Genomic DNA, 23448 nt, shown 5'->3' on the forward strand with positions numbered 1-23448 from the left:
AGTTCATATGGAAAGACTTTATGTTGCCCTTGATTAGTGTCAATTAAAAGTTTACTTAAGGACACCTTAAAAAAAATACAGCTGTAGATTTTTATCATACATTCATCAATTTCTCAACAAAAATTGCCTGTCTTCCCCTGCCATGTATTAAAATTCAGGCACATTAGATTCAAATGCAATGGCTGTGGAGGCGTCGCAACTTTGTAGGTCTTGGTCCTTGCTTCTCTCTTACACACACTTGTGGATTTACAGATAAGTTTACTGACGTATTTGTGCAAACTGTGAGTAACTGGATGCAAACAAAAAATCACTTTAAAAATGTGGGATGTGGTGTTTAAGGTGAACGTTTACGTAAAGTTAAAGCTACATGCTCAGTTGCATTTAAATAGTGTGTATTGCTGATGGTGTGGCTTGAATGGTTTGGGTATACTCACTGCCACTGTACTTGGGGACCCAGCGGACGGTGGGAGGTAGACCATTGATGTTGAAGTGTTTGCCGTCAAACTGAGAGCACTGCTCTTCCCGGAAATCCTTCTGTCCTCGTGGGCATGGCTCAGTGTTGCAGGAGCGGAACTTCATTCTGCGACCCACACAGAACTTACCGCCGTTTCTGGGCCTACAACAACGGGAAAATTAACGATTACAGAGGCACTACGCAAAGTTTGAATTTAAAGATCACATTAAGTGATCTTTAAACATGTTGTTCACATCCAAATCACAGTTATCGCACACATATTTGCACTCTGACCGTCAATAACGATCTCATTATTTCTTACTCAGGCTTGTTGCAGTCTCTAGTGGTGCTTCTCGTTCCTCCACCACAGGACCTGGAGCAAACACTGTAGGGCCCCCAGGGACCCCACTCGCCATGGACTGGTTGCAGATCCAAATCTTTATTTACACACATCCCATGTCTGCAATACTGAAATGGAACACACACAAGCAAGAAGAGAGCATGTTAAAATGTATAAAAGCAACCCCTGCATTACTGAAGGCAACATAATCTAGTACAGCACACCTGGGCACAGTGTTCTTCTTCGCCATCTCAGTCATCGGCTTATTAGATCTTTAGTCCCACATGAGAAAATTGCATTTCCACAACACAATCGATAGTAAGAGGAAATTTAATGAACACAATGACAATCTGACACTCACAAAAGTGGTTTAGTGTATCTCTAACCCGACCCCTGTATTCCAAACTTTATATTTTATAAGCCATCTTCGGAATTAAAAAACAAAATACAGGAACACAGAGCTTTCATGCAACAGACCCAATTATCCCACAAATAAGGCTTCCAGTGTCAAGCAGTGTGTACCCGCTAAGCAACTTTTGCCAAAAAGAACTAATACCGCTTTCATAAGCAAAGCACAGCACGCACATTTCCCTTTGTGTGTAACCAAATCCTCCTCTCAGTGACTAAGATATCAGAGGGTCCTGTTCAGAGAAAGAATGCAGGACAAGACGGCGTCTGTCTGGGTACGTAGCCCGCCGTCCGGGCACACAGGCGAGGGGAGCAGTGGCACCATGATAAGGAAACTCTAGAGTCGTGATAACAAGAGGAAGAAAGTTCATTACTAGCCTGACATCAGAAGCTCCCTTCTCCTGCTCAGTTTTTTTATCCTTTAACCAGAAAAGGAAAACGTTCTTTCTGGACACCTCACAGTGTTTATTTTGACTGCACTCCGTTTGTCGGGAGCTTCATGTCCATCCTGTTACTCCCACCCCCAGCTCCAATCAGCTGAGAAATGAATCTACTATGTCTAATCCTTTTTCCACTACGAGGCATTTGAGCGCCTGCGTCATGTTCTGAAGACTCATGAGAAAATGGAAACAAAACCGTGCCACATTTACTTCACTGGAATTTTATCATTTCAGCTCATTAGCCAGTGAGATCGGTCAATCAATCAGAGGTAGCTCCTGGGCAATGGCTGACCTGGTTAATTTCTGCTTTAATGCAAATTAACAACATGTATTCATTACCTCAGATGTACAAATGCAAAAGGGCATACACAAAACCACATGGAAGCAAGTACTATTTGGCTGCTTCTGCTATCCTGGCTTTGTTTGCATGTGTGTTTTACACACTTGTGGGTCTTTAATGATGGAGTGTAAAGTCTGTACACAATGGCAGGCAGGTGTTAAGAGCTGCAGGGTATGGACTACACAAGCCACAAACATTTTCATAATCCGGGCCTAGTTTGAGGAATTCCCGGGCTCACTCCTCCTGAGTCCGAGTCTAGCGTAAATGCAAACTGAACGCGCCGATAATTCTGTTGGAGCGCAAACAATGAATTAAGAAAAGAATCAAATGGAAAGTGCTGAAAAGAATTTGATAAAGCATGCGCATTATTGGAAATAGTTTCCATGCCACAGAAAAAGGCAAACAGGTGCTGGACTTTGGAGCTCACCGAGTTCATGGAACTGTCAATGAAACACATTTAGGCAGTAAGTCCAAAAGCTTTCCTTTGTTACAGCAAATAGTTTCCCCTCCCCTTGCAGCCCCCCACGCTCAACTTGAGGAGTGTCAGCCCAGACCTGAGCATCCCTTCTATACCTCTTCTCCAGGGCTACCCATCCCCCCTTATCCCCTCACGGTGAATTGCAAAGGCCGAGCGGAGACCACCAGAGTGCAGACAGGCAGCAGGACCCAAGGAGCTGTCAAACACAAGGCTGACTGTCTGTCACAGAGGACCACGGACTGTGTAAGCCTCTGAGGCATTCCACTATCCATGCTGGCACCCTCTGTTTACATCCGTTTTGTTTGGCCTGAAAAGGTGATGTGGTGAAAAAAAAGAAAGGAGGAATGGGGGTGGGGGGGTGGGGGGGTGGAAACCAAAAAAAAAAAAGAAAAAAACACACATAAGTGCGCAAATGTGAATGTGTATTAAGTGTTAAGAATGACTGCTTAGGGTCTGAAGGCACTTGGATCCACACTCACTTCCAATTAGGTTCCTACCAAAGAGCACATACACATTTGGAAAACACTGAAATAAAAAGGCGCATTTAGCAAAGCCCAAGTGCCCATTAAGGACACCAGGCGAGCCTCTTTTTGCTGAAAAGATTGTCAAATTTTGACCTCAGCTGGGAATGTGTTGAAACACTTGGAGGTCCCGTGAGAGAAACCCATCCAGCTGTGACTAGCATGTGTTTCAAATTAGAAATTTCACAAAGGTACAAGCTAACTTACCAGCTCATATGAAAGTATGCATATGTGCATACACCTATATTGCATGCATGTATATATATAGATCATGTAAGCTGAAATATACCCAATACCTTTGCCTCTTGGCTCTTAATGACATACTCAATAAAGATTAAATGAGTAGCCCATGGAGTCACAGAGAGCAGTTACCAGCATGCTAACTCAAACAGTGAAAATAGTAAGGACAGCAGCATCTGCTCTGAGCACCTCAGCTGCTTTGGAAGTTAGCGCCCTGTAATTGCCAGAAAACTGTTGCAGAGAGCGCCTCATTTCTGAACCCAAGCCATACATCACAAGAGGAATGAGAAGGTAGAGGACTGATTTAAAAAGCACTCCGCTCTTTCATTTTAACACGGCCATTTCCAAAAGTCATCACCTTTCATGCGGGTGGTGCCTTTCTCATGCCTCTGGGTTAGGAGTTCACCTCGGATGGTTGGGGGTTTGTGTATTGTCTCCAGCAGCTGGGAGCCCCCTTTCCTCCCAACAATGCAAAATTAAAACAGACTGCAATCTTAGAAATGCTAGAAACATCTGGAGCAACCCCTCAAAATGCGATGGCATGGACCACCGCAGTTAATTTTCAATATGGCGTCATTTTGTTTTACGTGTTTTATCGCTTGTCCTGGAGGTGAGGGAAGCTGTAGAGGCCCAATGACAACATAGGATCATCTGCAGCACTTCCATTTGCTGGCCATGCGACTGGAAATCAGTCACCTTACAGCTGCTTTTACAGAGTGGATACACACAGACTCATTTTTTAGCCCATGCACGTGTTTTCACTGTCAGTTCCTCGAGTCTCCTCTTTGGTCGTGTCTTAAAAGACCATAAGACAAGACAGAGAAATGAGAAGACACATTGGAAGGAGTGTGGCAGACAACAGGAGAAACAACAACCTCTAATTTTATCTCCTCTTTGCTTCCTGTCCTCATTTGTGGTCTCCGTTTTTCCGAGGAGTGTAAGAAACATTTCCGTAATAAAAAAGGATTGATGATTGATGATTTTAGTAAATTGATCACCATTTTTGAGAAAAAAAAACCTTTAAATATAAACCCAATCTGTGATTAGAACTTAACACCAGAACTGAGCAAAGCCACAATGTTACAATGCCACTCAAAGGTATAAAAGTATACAGTACCATTTGCTGTTTGATCCCGACAGACCCTGTGTCCAGGTAACTACCAGTCACACTCGTACAGCTGTTGTGTATATGTGTGTTTTCAAGTGCCATTATGTCAAAATGTGGTCACAGAAAAACTGCAGGTGGATCTACCAGCTAGTGGTCAAATGTTCATCTGTTTCTGCATGTCTCTGACTTTGGACAGGCACTACTAAAACAAAGATCTATGCAAGACACACTTTTGTGTGGTCTTCCATAGTTGGCTGTGATACTGTTCTCAAACTAATGACTAGTAAGTGCTTACCTATATATGTGCTCACCTAGTTTTAGATATACAATTACACAATCTACATACAAATGCAAAAAAGCTTCCTGCAAACAGCTGTAACAAACAAGCTCAACTTCAGACTCTTTTTGCTCAGCAGCATGCATCTGTGTGAGCAAAAATAGATCAGGTAAACTTACCAAACAACAGACAGGCAGAGTCAGCAATTATTTTTTTATTGGTTATTTTTAAGAAAGTTAAGCTCAAACATCCTCAGGAAGTGGTGGAGACTGCAAATACATTCGTTAGGCACATATGTTAACTCTAAATGAATGCTTATGTTGGGTCGTTGTAAGATGTGTAAAGAGACAACTGCTTGCTAACAAGTTAGCCAAATACATTATTGTGTACGTCAGTGTGGTTCAGAGAGAATACTCTCATAAGTGTCTCCCTGAACCATCCTTGTACAAGCCAGGAAGGGTTGACTGGCAAAATGATTGCACACTGACTAATCAACATGTCTCTTCTTATATAGTTACATCCTGGGACTGTGAGGACTCTCATACTTGGAATGTAACATAGAGCATCCATAGGCTTTGAGTCCTGCTCAAGCAAGAAAAGCTTGTTTAAGTTTGATACACATGTGCCCCAGTGCGCTGGGCAGTTCAGTTGTGTGCAAAGTATTTGAGCTATCATGTTTGCAGAAATAACGACACACAAACTCGACCAAAAACATGACCTCCTCTTGAGGTAATAAAGGCTTTCTACGTTAAGTCTGTGCTTGTGCAGGAAGTGGGTTCACTGCTACAGTCGGATGCAGTGTTTTCAGCTTCTTGCTGTTGTCCCATTATCTTGTAACTCTTTCCAAGTTCCACTGAATATATCGCCTTTCACACAGCGACGGGTTTAAATGTCACCACATTATAGCGTAATCAAGCAAATACACATGCAATGAAAGCTCCACTCAGTGGTTTCCGGACACAGAATTTCAATCAGTAAACTGCACGAATGCGAAAACAACAATCCTCTTGTTACCCCAAACCCACAGATATGTGTGCGATGATAGCAAATCAAAGTGGCAACATCCTGCAAATACCCAGAGATTAGCTGAGAGTAACACTGATACTGGCCTCGCGATCCCCATGCAGACGTGCACGCTCGCACAAGACTGCACACAAACGCACTGCCTGTCCCGGCATCGTACAACAAGTCTGTCAAGCTGCCAGCGGAGATCCAGCCAACACTCATCGCCTCCGCCAGCATACTCCATTCTGCCCCGGCTTCACTTTTCAAGACCCCACTATCTCAGCTCTAAATGGCTGAAACCAGAGCGGGTCGTCATTCTTTTCCAAACAAGATTCTGTAAATCAAAAGCAACTTCCTGTTTCTTAATTTACACTAACTGTTCATTTAAGCCATGAACAAGAGTATGTGGAAATCTTTCTTTCAAATATTTCACACACTAAAAACTTGGCTAGCAGCCACCACATTAAATAAATTTAAAAAACTAATTCATTGAATACTTCATCATTTCTTCATCATCCAAAAAAATAAAAAATAAAAAATAGAGCCAGCTTAAGCTCTGTTGCCTCTCTTTTGCCCCTCTGCCACCCGCTGAGCCACAACGTGGTGAGAAGCAGCACTGGGATCTTCAAAGGGTAGGATACTGATACAAGGCCTAGCAGCCCTGCACTTCGGCTTGACACTTATTGACCATGCAGGCTGGCCCCTAATCTATGCACACACAAAGACACATAGTTGCATGCACACATCTACACATGTGCATCTGCTCACACTTAAAAACAGGTACTTCTCCAATAAACGCACACATTGAAGCACACAATTAAAACACACACGCAAACAGTCGCAGCCAGGCGTGAAAGCGGCATCCTTTTGAAGGGTGAGGGGACTGAAACGGGGAAGGGCAAGAAAAGAGAGGATGGAGGGGGAAGGAGGGAGGAAGAGTGGTGGTGGTATTTATAGACAACAAGTGATGGGATGCCCTCGTTAGCGCACGGCCCACTGAGCCAGATGACAGAGGCAGCGGCCACGAGGTCATGTGACCGCATTACTCACTCCGGCACCCAGTGAAAGCAAAAGATGGGGAAGGAGGGTGGGAGGGAGACAAACAGGCAGGATTGGAGATATTCAGAGAAGAAGGGAACAGAGAGAGAGACAGAGAGAAAACTACCCATGAACCCTGCACTGCCCAATGCCCTGATTTAACTGAGCAGTATACAAACAAAGTTTTTCTCCACCTCCCTCTTTCATTTACAGGACATGCTACTCTCCCACTATTTGAGGCACTGCCCTCAATTACCCAATGTGGTCGAAACTTTGTTTCATAACTGGAGAGAGCAAAACTTCTTCCCAAAAAGCACAGAAGCGCAAGAGGGAAAATTAGTTTATGAGATGACATGGAATTGCTCAGAACGACACAGTAAGCAACAAAACACGTATCTGAAAAGAGCTGGGATCCTCAGTCCCCCAAACCCCCCCACCTCGACCCCTATCCCAGAGACATAGCTGCAATCCTACGAATCTGACAGCTAAAAGCCAAGAAGCCATGAGGGTCTGAGGCCCGTGCAGAGCCTAACACTTGAACCTAACCACGGACCAACGCAAAAGCAGAACCAAGACATGTAAAGAAGGAACAACGCAATTCTGGCACAAAAGAATGAAGAGGAGTCATCTGGGCATGCAGATTATCAGACTTTAAACATGCTCAAAGACACACAAGCACACCCCACTCAGACACCACATTAAAGAGCACTTGTGTGGGCAGGTGAGCGTTGGTGTAGGGTCCCCTGCTCTTTCAACTAACGCCACTTCAAAGAGCACCCTGCATGAAGATGAATCTGGGCCTCGGCACCACAAACAAAGGTGGTGCCACTGCTGACGCACACACAGGCAGAAATGAAAGAACATTTTTCTCTCATCTGTTATTCCAGAAAAAAAGAAAAGGAGAAAACATTCAGTGAGCAGCAGTTCTCTTGGTGAAAGTGCCTTGTTTGATACCAGAGGTCAGAGGAGAATGGCCAAGCTGCTTCGAGCTGACAGGAAGGCGACAGTAACTCTGACAGGAAGGCGACAGTAACTCAACCACTCATTACGTCCAATGTATGCAGAAGAGCATCACTGAACAGAAAACATGTGGAACCCTTGAAACAGATGGGCTACAACTAGAGTTGGATGTCTCAAGACCGGTCTTGGTCTCTTTTACGTGGTCTTGGTCTTGCCTTGGTCTCAACGGACTTTGGTCTTGGTCTCGCTGTCTCAGATCGACATAGTGGTCGGGAGATTTGGAGTCAACAGTATCCCTGACACACATTGTAACGTTCGATAATGTGTCCTGCGCAAAAGCATCAGCTCTAAGAGCCGTGCTTACAGAGTGCTTTGTAGTGAATCAGAAGAGTCGACTCCCATTGGGCGAGAGCCGGCTCCTCACTTAATTTCCTTTCACTGCTCAGCTCTCACACAGTGGCTCAGCTATGCTCTAATCCCTCCATATTGTGGCCAATCACATGCGAGGATATAGGATAATATCATTATGTGAAAAACAGAGAGGGTGAGAGACGCGGCAGTCAAGTGGAGCGTGCTTCTGTCCTCTCGGTAAGTGAGTGCATCGCAAAAACACATATATATGCCTGACACCTGTAAACGAAGCAGCATCTGGCTGCAGTTTAAAGACTTTTTTGTCTCATCTCGACTTTGTCTTGGTCTTGACTCGGTCTGTCTTGGTCTTGGTCTTGTCTTGGTCTCGATACCCTCTGGTCTTGGTATTGTCTTGGTCTTAGTTTAGGCGATCTTGACTAAAAGTCTAGCTACAACAACAGAAGACCACAGCGGGACCTGTAAGGCTCAGATTAGGAAACTGGACTTTGCACAGTTTCATCAAAATGGAACAATAGATGATTGGAAAAACCTGGGTTATTTGTTGCTGACCATAATCGTCCCTTTATGACCACAATGTACCCAGTATATCACTGAGTTCACTGTACTCAAATAGTCTCCACAGTCACCTGATCTCGGCCCAATAGAGCACCACTGGGATGTAATGGAACAGGAGATTTGCTTTATGTGTGTGATGCTGTCATGTCAACATCAATCAAATAGTTTCCAGTGGTTTCCAGTACTTAATACCTACAAAAGTGGCCTGAAAGAGCATGCGTCTAGATTTATTACCTATGACAATGTAGGCAAGGTGGTATCTTAAACATTTAGCTCAAGGCAGTATATGCCTACATAGTGATTCATAAAGTGGCAAGTGGACAGAGTAATCAAAGAAATTTTGAATTTGAAATAGAAATTAGTTGTGGAAGGTTAGATTAAACTGCAGCTAAATCTGGTTAAAACTATATATGATATGCATACAGTATATTTCACTGTGAAGTAGTTTCTTGTAAAATGCTGTTATGCATAACTGTTAAGAATAAAAACCTGACTTGATATAAGATTGTATGCTAGTCTCTTTAAACCTTAAATTAATTCTGATATAGACTAGTCTCCACTAAAGATCAGGCATCAGTGGTAATCTAGCTAAATCAGCTCCAGTGGGATTAAGGGGTTGAATCTTAATAAAGCAAACCTGTGTGCGATTGAACTCTATGTGTTTCTCCCACATTCAGGTCGAGAGCAGTATGGGAGCTACAATCCCAGGACCATTACTGTTTAGTCTGGTTGTTGTAGTTGGATTAAGATGTTAGCCATCCCCTGTTAACCTTTCTTCGCTAGACTGGGCTGATCCAGAACCTAACATGGTGAGGAGGGAGATAGAGCAAGATGAAAGGATACAAGGGATACGAGATTTACATGGGTCCACACTACAAGACTGCTGGAGGGCATAAGGTTAAGGAGAAAAAGAGAGCCCTCCTTCTCTCGCTCCCTCTCTTTCCTCCTCTCCAGCATGTTTTGAATGCTAAACACCAGCCCACCATAACAGCCTCCTTCACCTCCTCCTTGCTTTCCTCAGCCCTCTCCTCCCCACCTCCTGCCCAGCAGAATCACTGATGTGAGGTCTTTTGTGAGAGCGCTGGCTGGCCTCAGACTGGCTCTGTTACGGTCTGACCACTGACCCAATCACCCGCCTTTTAAAGAGGTTTTGGGGTCGTGGGTTCACAACAAGGTGACTCAACTGTGAACGGCGGTCGGCATCCTTTTTCAAAGGGCCCATGTATTTACCTTTCCCTATCAGGGCTCTCTCTCTCCCTCTTTTCTTTACATTTTTGTTTCTTCTTTTTCACCCCTTTCTCCACATATCTTAAGTAACTGACCCGTCTCAGGCCTAATTAGCATAGCATCCCAGAGCGAGGGGAACACTAAGGCTAATGGGGGGGGTTGGGTCTCCGTAAAACACTTAGAGTACAGCTTCAAGTTTCTAACAAGGACCATCACCTGAACCCACTCGAGCAGGTTTCTACAATCAATGTGGCGACAGCATAGTAATATATGATAAATTATTCCTTTTTCTTGGCAGAGGAAATGAACTAGCAGGGAAAGGCATCATGATTCAAAACAGAACTCCATTAGAGGTTTGGCTTGTGTCATTAATTTAAATGCACTGACAGAAATATCACATTGTTAGCCTTTACTGCATCACAATAATTATTCATGTCCATTTACTAGATGAGAGACATGTGTTTTCCTTCCGCTGTGCAAGAAGGTGGAAAAAATCCTATGGAAACTCAGTGCTCAACGACTGTTTTTTGTGCGGTACCTTTAACCTACACTAGAGGTTCAGCGGCGGCATTATCTACACCTACATTCTCAAATGGGCAATTCTTGAATATCAGCTGGGACACCCTAAGTGTGTTCCTTAAAATTGTTAGCATTTTTGGTGTAGATGATTTCCCATAATCTATACATGGAGAGACTGAGACTTACCATTCCATGTCCACAGTCAGTGCCATCAGCGAGTGGCATGTGCTGTGTACGGCACCCTTTGTGGTCCCCCTCCGCACTCGTACACCACAGCCTCTTGCACTGTTTCTGTGGGGGAAAAGAAACAAACGCGAGCAGTAAATCATTTGGGAATTAACAGGAAAAGAGCTTTTCTGTGATGTGAATATCCTGCAAGGTGTTAAAGCATGTACAAAACCCCTCTTATGCCAAAATATTTTTTTCAACAACACTGAATAACACAAGAAATAATTGCTCCAGCCATTTTGGTCTTACATAAGAGGGATAAAGCATGTGGTTGTAGTCCCAGTATATTAACGGAATTCTACAAACATTTCAATCCAAGCAGCTGGTAGTCGACTTTTTCTGATTCCCCGTTTGGTCAGTTTAAAGAAGTTTGACCCCATAATGGCAAGTCTATCATATTTGATACATGAGTTTTTAAGACCTCTACATCAACAGTGTGATTCATTTTCTCCTGAAATACCTGATATATACTATGAGACAGTAGCAGTATGCTACTATGAGCAATTAAATCACACTAAAATGAAGAATGTAGCAAAAATGATATGAATTAAAACTCAATTATGCAAAGTGATATTTAGTTTCCTTGTTTTCTTTTATCAGGAGGTTCAATTAACACTACAGTTTTCGCCTGATTACTTCATGGTTCAGGCTTTAAGGGGTTAAGTACTCAATGAATGCCTCAGATATCTTAATATAAGAACGAAGATGTGCAATTTTAACAGTTTTTCTACATGATAAATAAATGCTGTTGTAGTAAATGGAAGATATATGACAGTAAGAAAGAATCATAAGAAATAAGTGTGTAAAATTACAGAAAAAATATGTGGTAGCGCCTTAAAACACTGTAACAAAGTTTTGTTCATTCACAGAAAAGTCCTTGTTTACCTTTTTCCTCTTTTTTTAACTATACTACTACAAAACTATAATAGTGAGAAAACAGGAAGTTTTTACGTCTTACTTAGGTTTGAGTAATAAGAATGGCCATGTCGGAGTTTCAGTAACAAAAGCTAGAAATTCAAATAAATTCAGTTAATAGTCCAAAAATTAAGCCCTGCTTCACATGTTTTGGCCCAGGTGTCCAGTGGGTCAGATTGGAGCCTTCGGTGGGTCAGTTTTGGATCCTTGGCCTTATTTTTGTCCCCTCAAATGTTTCAGGTAAAGAAATGTTTCACTTTCATTTTTTACCGTGGCTTTTTAATCTATTTTGATAGCAAGACAACGTACCAAGTAAGGACAAATTTGGGAACCGGGACCAAACATCAGTTCACACTGTCTGTTGGCATTGTAGAGCTGACCAGGGAGGAGAGTGGGCATGTCATATGTTCTGCCCACAGGCTCATCAAGGAGGCACTCCCCATAGCCGGTGCTAAAAAATTAAATAAATAAATTCAAAACAAATCATGTACACATTCAACAGGCAGACTTTCACAGTACAGAATTCTTCATAACAATGTAGTAATTCCAACCCTAAAATGTATCAGCACACTTCATCTCTTTCATAAAAGCAAGGTAAACATCTCTGTGTCACTGTCTGTGATCATCCACAGATGTGTTTTCCTTGTGGGTGGTCTGTAACGTTACAGAGGAGAGAGACTGATACCGCTTCCCCCTTAAAAGCCTAATAGCAAACGCTGTCACTGTGAAACTGGAGTTAGGCGCCACAGACTGAATAAAACAGTATTTTGATGGAGACAAAAAAAGGGATCTGCTTACTGATCACATTTGTATTAGATGTATTTTCCTCTGCTGAAGGCAAACAAGAACATTTAGAATGCTAAAGCACCATGATTAAGTTAAATAAATCTGCACCAGCCCCAGCGCTGCAGTATAATGACAGATTGTGCCGTATATGAGCCACACCCTGAGCCATGACACAATAAAAGAGACAACAAAAGCACAGCTGGACTTACTGCGTCTATCCACCAGCAGTCTGCGTATAAAATCATCCGCATTTACGGCCGTGAATGGGCACAAATGAAACATGTTAGCAGAGCAAGGCGAGCCACAAAGGATCTTCTCTCGCTTTGTTTACTTTGGGAAAAGGAAACTTTCAGATGAGACAGGTCTAGATGTGTAATTAGACAACATGTCTGCACTGCTCTGACAAATTTCATCCTGGATCGAGCCGCTAAAACACCTGCTCAACAAAGCACCAGCTGATGTGACAGGCCAATAATTACACAGGATTATCCTCCGTTACCATTACTTTGTTTCTTTACCCTTTCATTTCCAGCCATAATGTAAGAAATTGTTGCAAATGCTGGCTTGTGGCAAGAGGAGGGGATGATTGCACTAGAAGAAAGCAACAGCAGTGGAAGACACTGAATGCAAACCACATAGCAGCCTGTCGAGGAATCATTCGGACAGTCCCATATTACAGTGTCTTTCAGCAGTTGGTCATCTGTCTAATCGGTGCACTGGAACTTAATGGAATTATTATTAAGACCGAGACAGACCGAGGCAGAAGGGGTCATTGTGGTCATATTTTAAATGAAACATCTATGTTCTGGGGAAGGGGGACAAAAAATCAGCTGTGTGGATTCAAGACGGTGAGCCAATTCCCATCTGGAAACAAGAGCTGTCACACCTGGAAGCCTTTGGCAGACTTGGAAGTGTGTTTATTTACAAGGTGACTCGGTTATTGTGTTCTTGTCACATGAGACTAAACAATAACAGTTTTCACGTACACCATAAAGGCAAGATGTCAAGAGGTCAGCTCATGACAGATTGGAGGCTTCTACAAAGAGCTAAACGACATGTGCAGTGTTCGATCAAACAGTAGTAAGTCTGTCATGTCAGCGTTTTGCCTCTGACAAGATGAATTATTGTTGTCCTTTTTTTTTTTTACTGCTGTGCAAAGATGTGCTTTTACTTTGTAGTGCTTAAAACGTAAAACTTAAGGTTCTCTTCCAATTAAGTGTTAAAAACTTCAGTAAGGTTTTAAGCTGTCACTTCAGAAAGAATCATGCCAAAAACAACAGAGATCCGTTTAGATGATGCTCACAAAGCAGGAGATGGATTTACAAATTTATGACAGCGTTGTGTCAAGATCTATAGTGAGAAGTAGCATCAAGAAATTCAAAGAGTCACACAGTAAAGAACAAGCCTGGCAGAGATGTGTCTAAAAACCCCAGAACAACTGCCAAAATGCTAGTTAACGATTTAGTCAAGTCAGGGATAGTGGTCTCAAGGAAGTTAATCACTAGAACTTTGTGCAGGAATGCACTGTGAGTTCACAGACCAAGAAAAACTTCTCTTCACTGCAGAAGAAACAACTTCAAGTCAGACCTAAATATACCAGGAACAACCTGGAGAAAGATACTAGAAGTGGGTCCTTGGATCAAATAAGACTAAACTGCTTGTTTGACTAAAGAGACAGTGTTTATGTTTGGATTACGACGAGAGAGGCGTGAAACACAGAAGTGGTGGTATTGTGTTGTAGGGACGTTTAAGTGCATCTCAAAGTGGAAGGAATCATAAAGAAAGAATATGTGACTACTCTCATGGAGGGAGGCTGATAATTCTGTCTTCAACTGTATGAAGATTGTCTTCAACTTCCTCATCCACAACCAGATGGCTGTCCCTCCGTGAGCCTGGTCCCGCCTGAGGTTTCTTCCTGTTAAAAGGGAGTTTTTCCTTCCCACTGTCACCAAGTGCTTGCTCAAATGGGGTCATCTGATTGTTGAGGTTTTTGCTGTATGTCTTTACTTTAACATAAAAGTGCTATATAAAAAATTGAATTGAACTGAATTACAGTTATATATGAATAAACACAAAGTAGATGTAGTAGCTCCTAGTTTTCGTCAAGAAAATAGATGCTGATGGATTATTTATAATAATTTCACATTACACTTTATAAGAGTTGTTGCTGCTTTGGCAAAATTTGAGATGTACATAGGAAATTGATAGGGTTTCCCCAAAATGAACAAGAACTAGAGCGTAGGAATAGTCAAAGAGTTGCATTTAAATTTTATATTTGGATGTTGTGGGTTAAATCAAATTGCACAGTGCCAGAGTAGGAATGAATAGTGTCTTTGTGCAGCAGATGGGACACAATGACACTGCACTACAACAGTACAGTTTTCATCAGCTTTCAGGTACGGGACTTGAGTGCACATTATTACAACAATATTCAGACAAGAGGGACTGCATTGGGGAATCTGTTGCTGTTTGAAAAGGGATGTTTGAGAGGTGGCACGGCCTTTCGTTTTGTAAACTGTTACAGGTTGAATTTACTCTACGGGAAGAATGGGCAGTCAAAACACTGATATACTTGACCAGGTCGGTCCACTCAGCAGGAGTGGTGCTGCAGAAGTGCTACTTTCAATCAATGCTCCTCATTGTTGGCTTGCAAAAAACTTCAAAAGCACTTGGACTGCACTCTCAAGAGCCTTTCCCACCACCGCGGCTCCCACACCGAAGCCAGTGCTTCGTTCTCGATACCTGCACTGTGTGTTACATCCAAAGTGACTAACAAATGTTACAGTTTAACATGAATGCGACTGACGTTCACGTCATGCTCTTCCTGTTTTTTTGTGTAGTAATTAGATACAAACAGAAGAGCAACACAACTTTATCCAAACAATAAAGAGACAGATGGACATTCTTTTCAACTTTGGCAGCAAGTTCCAACCACTGGATGCTGAGGTCCGGGCTAGCTGGAAACTATGCAAAGAGCATGGCCTTAAAACTCCATATGAGGCCATCGCCTAATTCTCGAGACGCATCTGGTTAACAAGGCTGTCCTTTGTGAAGGCCTCTACAATTAACAGAGGAAAGGAGGCAAAGATTAAAGGGTCATGTTCAGGGAAGATGTAATTATAACTGACATTTCCCATTTTGAATCGAAGTCAGGATGAGCGTCCGTGGGTGCGGGTTTGGAGTAGCTGAATCAGCCACCTCCCCATGCACAAGGTTGTGGTGATGAAATGGGATTAGTGACTAGATTACTGTTTGGCCAGCTTCTTTACAAAATAGCTCTGTCTGAGCAGGGAGACAGATGAAGGACTTCAGGAGATCCATCGCTCAGGTCAGCTGAGGAAGACCCCCAAATTCAAACAGGAAATACTCTTTCAACACAAGGCAATAACAACTCCACACAGTTTACATTACACTGACCTGTCTGCAGAGTTCTGTGGGAGACTGGAAGCAGTTACATGTAAAACCTGGAAAAAACATCACTTTCTCTCCCGTGAGAAGAGCTCATAATGAGTCACGTGTTTTGATTACGAAGCAATTTAGAACCAGATAGGAGAGCTGCAGATACCTACTCAAGAAAGTCGGTGATGTACTTGCGACTGCACTTGGACCACGACCAAGGGTTGGTATCGTAGTTAAGTGTAGGAGCCATGACGTGATACTGGTGCTTTATCCCTGCCTCCCGGCACTTGGGGTTGTCATCATGAGGCATGTTGAACCTGGTGCAGAACAAAAAAAAGGGGGGAATTTAGAGATTGTGAGGGTTATCATCCGATTATTAGATATGCCATAGTAAAAAGGATAAATGTCTAAGATCGACTCTCAGTCATTTGTAGCAGGGGTTCACAACCAGCCCACAGATCCGGTAATATCTTTGAGTTATTCCTCACACTTTGCACTTTTCCTCTACTGGTCTGTTTGTTTTCCACTTCCAAATACATGCACATCCTTATTTGTATTATTTGCTAAATATTTAGAGAGTAAAATCCTTTCAAGAGTTTCAAGAAAACTCCAACTGGCCAGTAGGTGGTGCAACATTGTCTTAAAAAAATGTCACACCCCATCTATCATTATCTATTGGCTTCAACATCGAGAACAACATGCTAGTGAGATCTACCTCCAGCTTAGAGGTCAAAGCTCACCATCTCACATTCTCAAAGGGCTTAATGCTTAGAAAAAGCTGGGGGTAATAGCACCTCACACATCAGTTGCTCTCACAGACAGGAGAACAAGACTGATGTGTACACAATCTTACCAATAAAGCTGCAATAACATTATCACAAACATTTGCTGAGATAATACTATTTCCTGTATTTTCTGCAAGTCCAAAAATCAGTTAACCAGCTAATTGTTTGAGCATTTGTCTTTAGCGATCAAGCAGTGAGACGGGAGTCTTTGCAAAAGAATAACTGTACGTAATGAGGCATGGAAGCTGCAAACTAATGAATTCATCCAGGCTGTCTGTAGCTGGCAGTCTCATAGAGCAGGTTTTCTTGATCATGTCCAGAACAGTGCAGCCCAGCATAGATGTCCTGTTTTGTACTGCGGTTTGGCGCATTACCCATAAATACATGCACGCATGAGTACACATGTATTTATACACACAGGATCCCATGCAGCTGTATGATGTCTTGAGATGTTTACGCCAGGATGTGGGGCAGTGCTGTGCTCTGGGCTGGAGCTGAGGGTCAATCCATACCACCACACAAACAAGATCTAGCATGGCTGGCATGAAGCCCACCCTACGGGAGACGGAGGGCCCGAGGGCAAACACCCAGGAAATAATTAAGCCTCTGGCACAGTAATAAGCTCTGCACACAAACCAAGCCGTTGGATAATACTCACAACATCAAAACTGAATCAACTGGTACTATGCAAAAGATTTTTTGTCACTTATGATGTAAAAAAAAAAGTAAATAGAATTGAGTTTCACAAAAAAAAGGAGAGAAAACATAAAACTGGATATGTTGCGTCAAATAAGTCAGATCAGAAGGATACAAATGAGAATACAACCTTAAAATCCTGAGATGAGAGCCTTTTAGTGTAATGAGGTTATAAATCAGGCAGTTTTGTGGCTAGATCAATGGAGGAACCAATTTCAGTGATTTACATGCATCCGAAACCACTCACTTCAAGCTCTTAACAAAATAACTGCATCACTCTGTGCACATCACTGTCCCCGTGCCACTCTGCCACCCTATTTGATGGATCTTCAGCACTGAAAAAAGTATTTCTTTGATTAAAATCTTTTGAAAAGCACTTCAAGATAGGCAGGGCTCACTGTCTGTGAACTACACATCTTAGCTGCTCTGAATGTACTTGTCCACGAGAAGAAACCATCTTTAACAATCCCAGAGATTTTATCCCATTGGCTTTCTGATTTGTTTTGTTTTTTGTGTGCAATTTACACACTTGATATACTTTTTTTGCAAAATGTCAGGAAGATTTATTTTTGATCTGGGACATGTGAAGACAGACAAATGTTTTAAGTCCTCATACATGTCACCTTTGAGGAGCTATCAAGTGACGCCACGCCACCTAAAAATCCCTGTGCTGCCTAGTAGTGATCGCACATTCTCGCAGTTATCTGAGAAAGGCCTCCCAGCCATTAGTATAAGTCTCTGATTAATCTGCAGTGCTCTTGAGTGGGTCCCATTACCTGACACTGGCTTTCTCAGAGCGCCAAACACTCATGAGAGCTCACGCCTGCAAACACAGTGATTCGCCATGCCAAGAGACAGAGCCAAGTGGGCTTCCAGCTGCTTGAACTTTAGCATAAACAGATCCACATGAGACTCGAAGTAAAAAGGGCAGGGTGTAAGCTTGGTCCATCTGCTGCTCCTCTGGTCCAGTCTCTCCACTGGAAAAATGTGTGACCGTGGCAGAGGAACTAGAAAAAAATATCTCTCATTCTTAACTATTACCTCACAGGCTCACACTGACAGTGCGCCTTTTTACTACCCAGATGGAGAGAAGCAGAAGAGAAAAAAAAACCAAAGACAGAGGCCTTGTCTTTATCCAAAAGTAAGCTCTCTGTTTTAAATCACCTGGAGCGTTTGTAAGAATGAGAAGGTAATGACTTATTTATCATAATTTCGCCACAAATGGATGTTTGGAATAAACATCGCTTCATACGAGAGATAAAGTCATGTGTTTTGATTCAGTCATTTGAAGACAGATTATGCGTACGAGTCTTTCTTCACTCCACACATGTGGCAGTATTTGCTTGTTGTGAAAACACTCTCTGGCGCAAAGGCATGTTGTGATAACCCCGCTATTACCCGCTAGAAGGCGAGCCGCACATGATGGCGATGTGACATCTCCAGTTTGTTTTACCTGTCTTTGGCGCTGAGGAGTCGGGGGTGGGGGGTGGGGGGTGGAAGGCTTTCCAGGTACTAAATACAATATTTAGCTTTGTACTTGCTCCTTGTACCATTTCCAAGAAAATCTTTGTTGTTGTTCATCAATGCCAGGTCCAATTATTATTAGGATTTTTGAGGGTTTTTTCTGGCATTCACATAAAGTTGTGTCTTTGAGCTTATAGCTATCGAGGTAAAGCTCGGACACATGGAGGGTTGACGTCCTGAGCTCTATAGTAAGGCATTGTAGGCTGGCATGTTATTAAAAGTCAAGGTTTTTTTTCTTTATTATGTTTTGCACCTGTGTCTGCTGCACTCTGTGTCTCTTGATAAGAGGGCTTTTGTAGTCGAGCTTGGCTTTGAGTGGTGACATACGTCCTATGTGTGTGTGTGTGTGAGTTATGGGGGTGGTGGTGGGGCAACAGGTTTAGAACTGCAACTTACACATGGCCCAGCTCATGAGCGATGGTGAAGGATGCACTAATTCCATTTTCCTCACTAATGGAGCAGCTCCGGTACGGGTCGCACATGGTCCCCAGCTCAGCAAGCCCTACAGGGTCAACACACACCAATACGCACACACAGGAAAACACACAGATCCGCATAAACATCTACAAGCCAAGTGTGTCTGGGGGAAAAATAGTTGCTTGAGCGTTTGAGAAGATTAAAGGCATCAAAACTTCTGTTTCCTAAGAGAGATTAGCACTGCCACAGTCTCCCTCCTCCCAGGTCTACCACTCTGTTCTGTCACGATAATATTATTAGCTGACAGCTTGCCATAAACTCATTACAGCACAGTTCATGAGCTGTGGTCAGTGGAGTGGAAAGTTCACTGTAAAAGAACTTAACGTGCAGATATTTTTGCATGAAAAGCCAAAATATTACCTAATGTGTCACATTTGTCTTTAGCGCGGCAGATGTCTTCCCTGTGAAAAAGAAAAAACACCATCCTGTAAATCCCTTCTGAAAAGGGCAGCGTGCTCGAGCGACTTGCTTTCGAAAAGGAGGTGAGGGGTGGGGTGGGAAAGGCAGATACCTGGTTATGAGGAGCGCGGTGTCGTGGTGAGAAGGATGGCTGTCGTCCTGGACGTTGTGGCTCTGCTGCCAGACACAGAAGTTGTGCAGAGTGGTGGCAGCGTTGAAGCTCACAGTGGGACCTTCCTGTTTTGGGTGAAACAGCAGTGGGGTTACGACCAACAAACTGGGCTTACATACAGTAACCTTTTTTAATAATGGTGGTAAAGACATATTAGAACATCAGGTTCTTTAATGTGTGAGTCTTATGTTTGTGTTCATTATGATTATAATGTTTGGACTAAAGATTTAGGTGCTGGATTTTTGGAAAACAAGGACATACATTGGTAATTTTTCAGTGACATCTTGCAACCTACAACGGCCTTATGTTCTTTCCTGTGGTCCTTTCAATAACAGAGGTAGTGAGGAAAATCTCACCGTGACCAAACTAAACAAAGAAAATCCCTAGGCAAATGCCTACTTATTCAAAAACTGATAACAGAGCATTTCATTTGCAGGTGGCTAGCAGCCTTAATACATTATGATTTGTATTCCACATAAGCCCGACAAGAAAGACAGCTTCCTTTCAAAGAGGCCCCACAGAGAAAAAAAAGCCAAGCCAAAGACACCTGCAATGACGTCAACCACGCGCAGATGACCTGCGTACACGTAGCATTCAAGACCCCGTACTCACCTGTTCATTGTGGATGATGACAAGCTTGACAATCTTGATGCTGATGAGGTTTCCTATGCTGGGGTCCCTGTACACTGCTGCTACCTGTAACAAAGACAAAACACACAGACAAAAAAAAATGCAAACTTCCACTAACCTGAGTCAGAGCAGAGCTAGAGTCATGTATTAGTTAAAGTACTTGGAATGGGAACACACAGTCAAGGCTCTTTTAGCTAAGCTCTATTTTGGTTTAATCAAAATAGCAGCAGCTCACCAAAGTCAAAAGAAAGCACAAAGTGCCTCCTCGAGGGTAAGTTTAATCAACAGAGTATTTAAACCAATTACAACCCCCCCACCCAGAAGACCATAGAAAAGGAAAAAGAAAAGAAAGAAACTGGACCTGGCTACAAATGTGAAGCAGCCCCTCTGTGGGGACAGCAAAATATTCCAACTCTTTTCCCCTCTGCTACTCTTGCGTTTCTCGTGCACCCGTGTCACGGTCAGCCAGCGGTGCCCCGAAACAGGGTACGGCCTCATGACAGGAACTTATTAGTTACTATAAACAGCTACCTCATCGTAACATAGAGGGAAGCAAACGTAGCCCAGGCTTGCCCGGGTTGAGTAATAAAACGAGACTGTCTTTGTATGCACGTCATCCAACGGTGACACATGACCCCGCTCATTAGACTCTCACCTCCAGTTTATGCTCTCATGCGATCAGTTTAACGGCCAGAAGCAAGGGGGGACGACACCATAAATTACTGCAAAATGCATTCAGGAGCAAATATTAAACAGTAAAGATTTTTTTAGGACTTCTTAGAATTTATATTTTGCTACATGTGCAACATTTTTTTACATGGTTAAAAGCTACCTTCTTAAAATAACAGTAAGACAGTAAGACATCAGGGGTCATATCTATACAGTTTATCGGCGTGACCAATAGAAAATAATATGGTAAGTTTGGATAAATTTTTGCAAAAGTAGAGCAAATGTAACCATTTGAAAGAGGACAGGGGGAAAAAAAGCATGCATTTGTGTATGGCTGCCCCCTGGTCTGCAGACATAAACATGATTTGCTGTCGAAACTGGCCTATGCAACACTCACTATGCTCCAGCAACCTTTAAGGACACTCCACTGACAATCATTACTCCTCTGCAAGTAAATGAGTGTTTCAAACATTTTGCCTGTGATGGTGTAGAGAGACAGCAGATACTAGACTCAGTTGAATTAATAACCCGTCCTGAGTTGAGATGTTTTACTACCCAGTCCATCACAGTGTCACTGGCTTAATTACCAGCCTTCTTTTTGATTGATTGAATCTTTATTTTGAACATGTTGAAAAAGTATTAAAAAAATAGAATTAAAAGAGACAAATGAACAAAGCAAACAAAAGGAAAACGAGCAACCACAACTCCAAATAACGTCCATGTTCAAAAAGGAGCAGGAAGAAGCATAAGCTTATTTAATCCCACCCCTTTTCCACTATCTAGTATCAATAGACTACAGAAATACCTCCTTGCAATTACATTATATGTTATGTGTAAATTTTTTTTTTAATATATACACATATATGTTTCTATCTACCCATACATACGTATATACACACATATACACATTTTCAATAACCCCATTAACACCTCAAGGATACACAACCTACAATTATATATATATATATATATATATATATATATATATATATATATATATATATATATATATATATATATATATATATATATATACCCATACCAACAAACCCGTGCATGCGCACACACATGAAAATATTAGACAAGAACACCCTATCAAATCTCTACCTTTTCCCTGTACCCTGTAATAACCATATCCTTAAACCGCTTTTTAAACTGCGCCATGCTTGGACATTGCTTCATATCTTTACTTAGTCTGTTCCACAGCTTCACTCCACACACAGAGATGCAAAAACTTTTTAATGTTGTACGGATACGAGGATGTTTTAAATTTAATTCCCCCCTCAAATTGTATCCCCGTTCCCTTTTAGAAAACATTTTTAGAATACTGTCAGGAAGCAGGTTATTTATTGCTTTATATATAATTTGTGCTGTGAGAAAATGAACCAGATCTGTGAATTTTAGAATTTTTGATTTTAAGAATAGTGGATTTGTATGATCTCTGTAACCAGTTTTATGGATTATCCTTATGGCCCTTTTTTGTAATATAAAGATTGATGATAGCGAACATTTGTAAGTATTGCCCCAAACCTCTGCACAGTAATTCAAATACGGTGCAATCAGGGAACAATAGAGAATGTGGAGTGATTTGTGGTCCAGAATGTGTTTTACTTTACTCAAGATTGAGACACTTCTTGAAATTTTGTTATGTATATGATTTATATGAGACTTCCAGTTTAATTTATCATCTATAATCACACCAAGAAACTTATGTTCAAGTACTCTTTCAATTTCCACACCATCTACATGAATCTGCACTTGTGCATTTCTAAGGGAATTCCCAAATAAGATAATTTTAGTTTTACTTAGATTTAGCGATAGTTTGTTCCTGTTAAACCATTTTTTAATTTTGCACATTTCTGAAGTAATTGTATCCAGCAGCTCCTTTAGATTCCCCCCAGAACAAAAAATATTTGTGTCATCTGCAAATAATACAAATTTTAATATATCAGATGCCTTACAAATATCATTTATATAAATAATAAATAATTTTGGACCCAGTACAGAGCCTTGTGGAACACCACAAGCAATGTCCAAGCATGATGAGGAATGGACACCCAGCTTCACAAATTGTTTCCGGTCACTTAAATAATTTTTCACCCATTGCAGTACAACCCCCCTAATCCCATACCGTTCCAGTTTATTAATTAATATGTCATGATTGATTGTGTCGAATGCTTTCTTGAGATCCAGAAATACTCCAGCTGCATACTGTTTCTGATCTATAGCATTCGTAATCTCCTCAATTGATTCGATTAATGCCAGAGATGTTGATCTTTTTTGATCTGAATCCATATTGACTGTCAGAGAGTAATTTATATTTATCTAAGAATTTGTCTAATCGTTTATTAAACAGGTTTTCTAGGATTTTGGAGAATTGTGGTAGTAAAGAAACAGGCCTGTAATTTGTGAAGTGGCGTCTATCCCCGGTTTTATACAGCGGCACAACTTTAGCTATTTTCATTTTGTTTGGCACTTTTCCCGTC

General features: G+C 41.9%; 1 protein-coding gene across 1 annotated transcript in view; it reads right to left on the reverse strand.

The window, feature by feature from the left end:
* Positions 1-23448, reverse strand: part of LOC101482360 (A disintegrin and metalloproteinase with thrombospondin motifs 20) — a 78287-nt gene that overhangs the window by 37165 nt on the left and 17674 nt on the right. Inside the window, exons 5-13 of the mRNA XM_004563778.5 lie at positions 20276-20359; positions 19604-19728; positions 19453-19493; positions 19012-19117; positions 15781-15927; positions 11735-11876; positions 10469-10573; positions 777-922; positions 435-616 (exon numbers count right to left, since the gene is read on the reverse strand). Of these exons, the coding sequence (XP_004563835.2) occupies positions 435-616; positions 777-922; positions 10469-10573; positions 11735-11876; positions 15781-15927; positions 19012-19117; positions 19453-19493; positions 19604-19728; positions 20276-20359 (1078 nt within the window). The remainder of the gene's footprint in view (positions 1-434; positions 617-776; positions 923-10468; positions 10574-11734; positions 11877-15780; positions 15928-19011; positions 19118-19452; positions 19494-19603; positions 19729-20275; positions 20360-23448) is intronic.

Source organism: Maylandia zebra, linkage group LG7, assembly GCF_041146795.1.
Source record: "Maylandia zebra isolate NMK-2024a linkage group LG7, Mzebra_GT3a, whole genome shotgun sequence".
In the NCBI taxonomy this organism is placed as follows: Eukaryota; Metazoa; Chordata; class Actinopteri; order Cichliformes; family Cichlidae; genus Maylandia; species Maylandia zebra.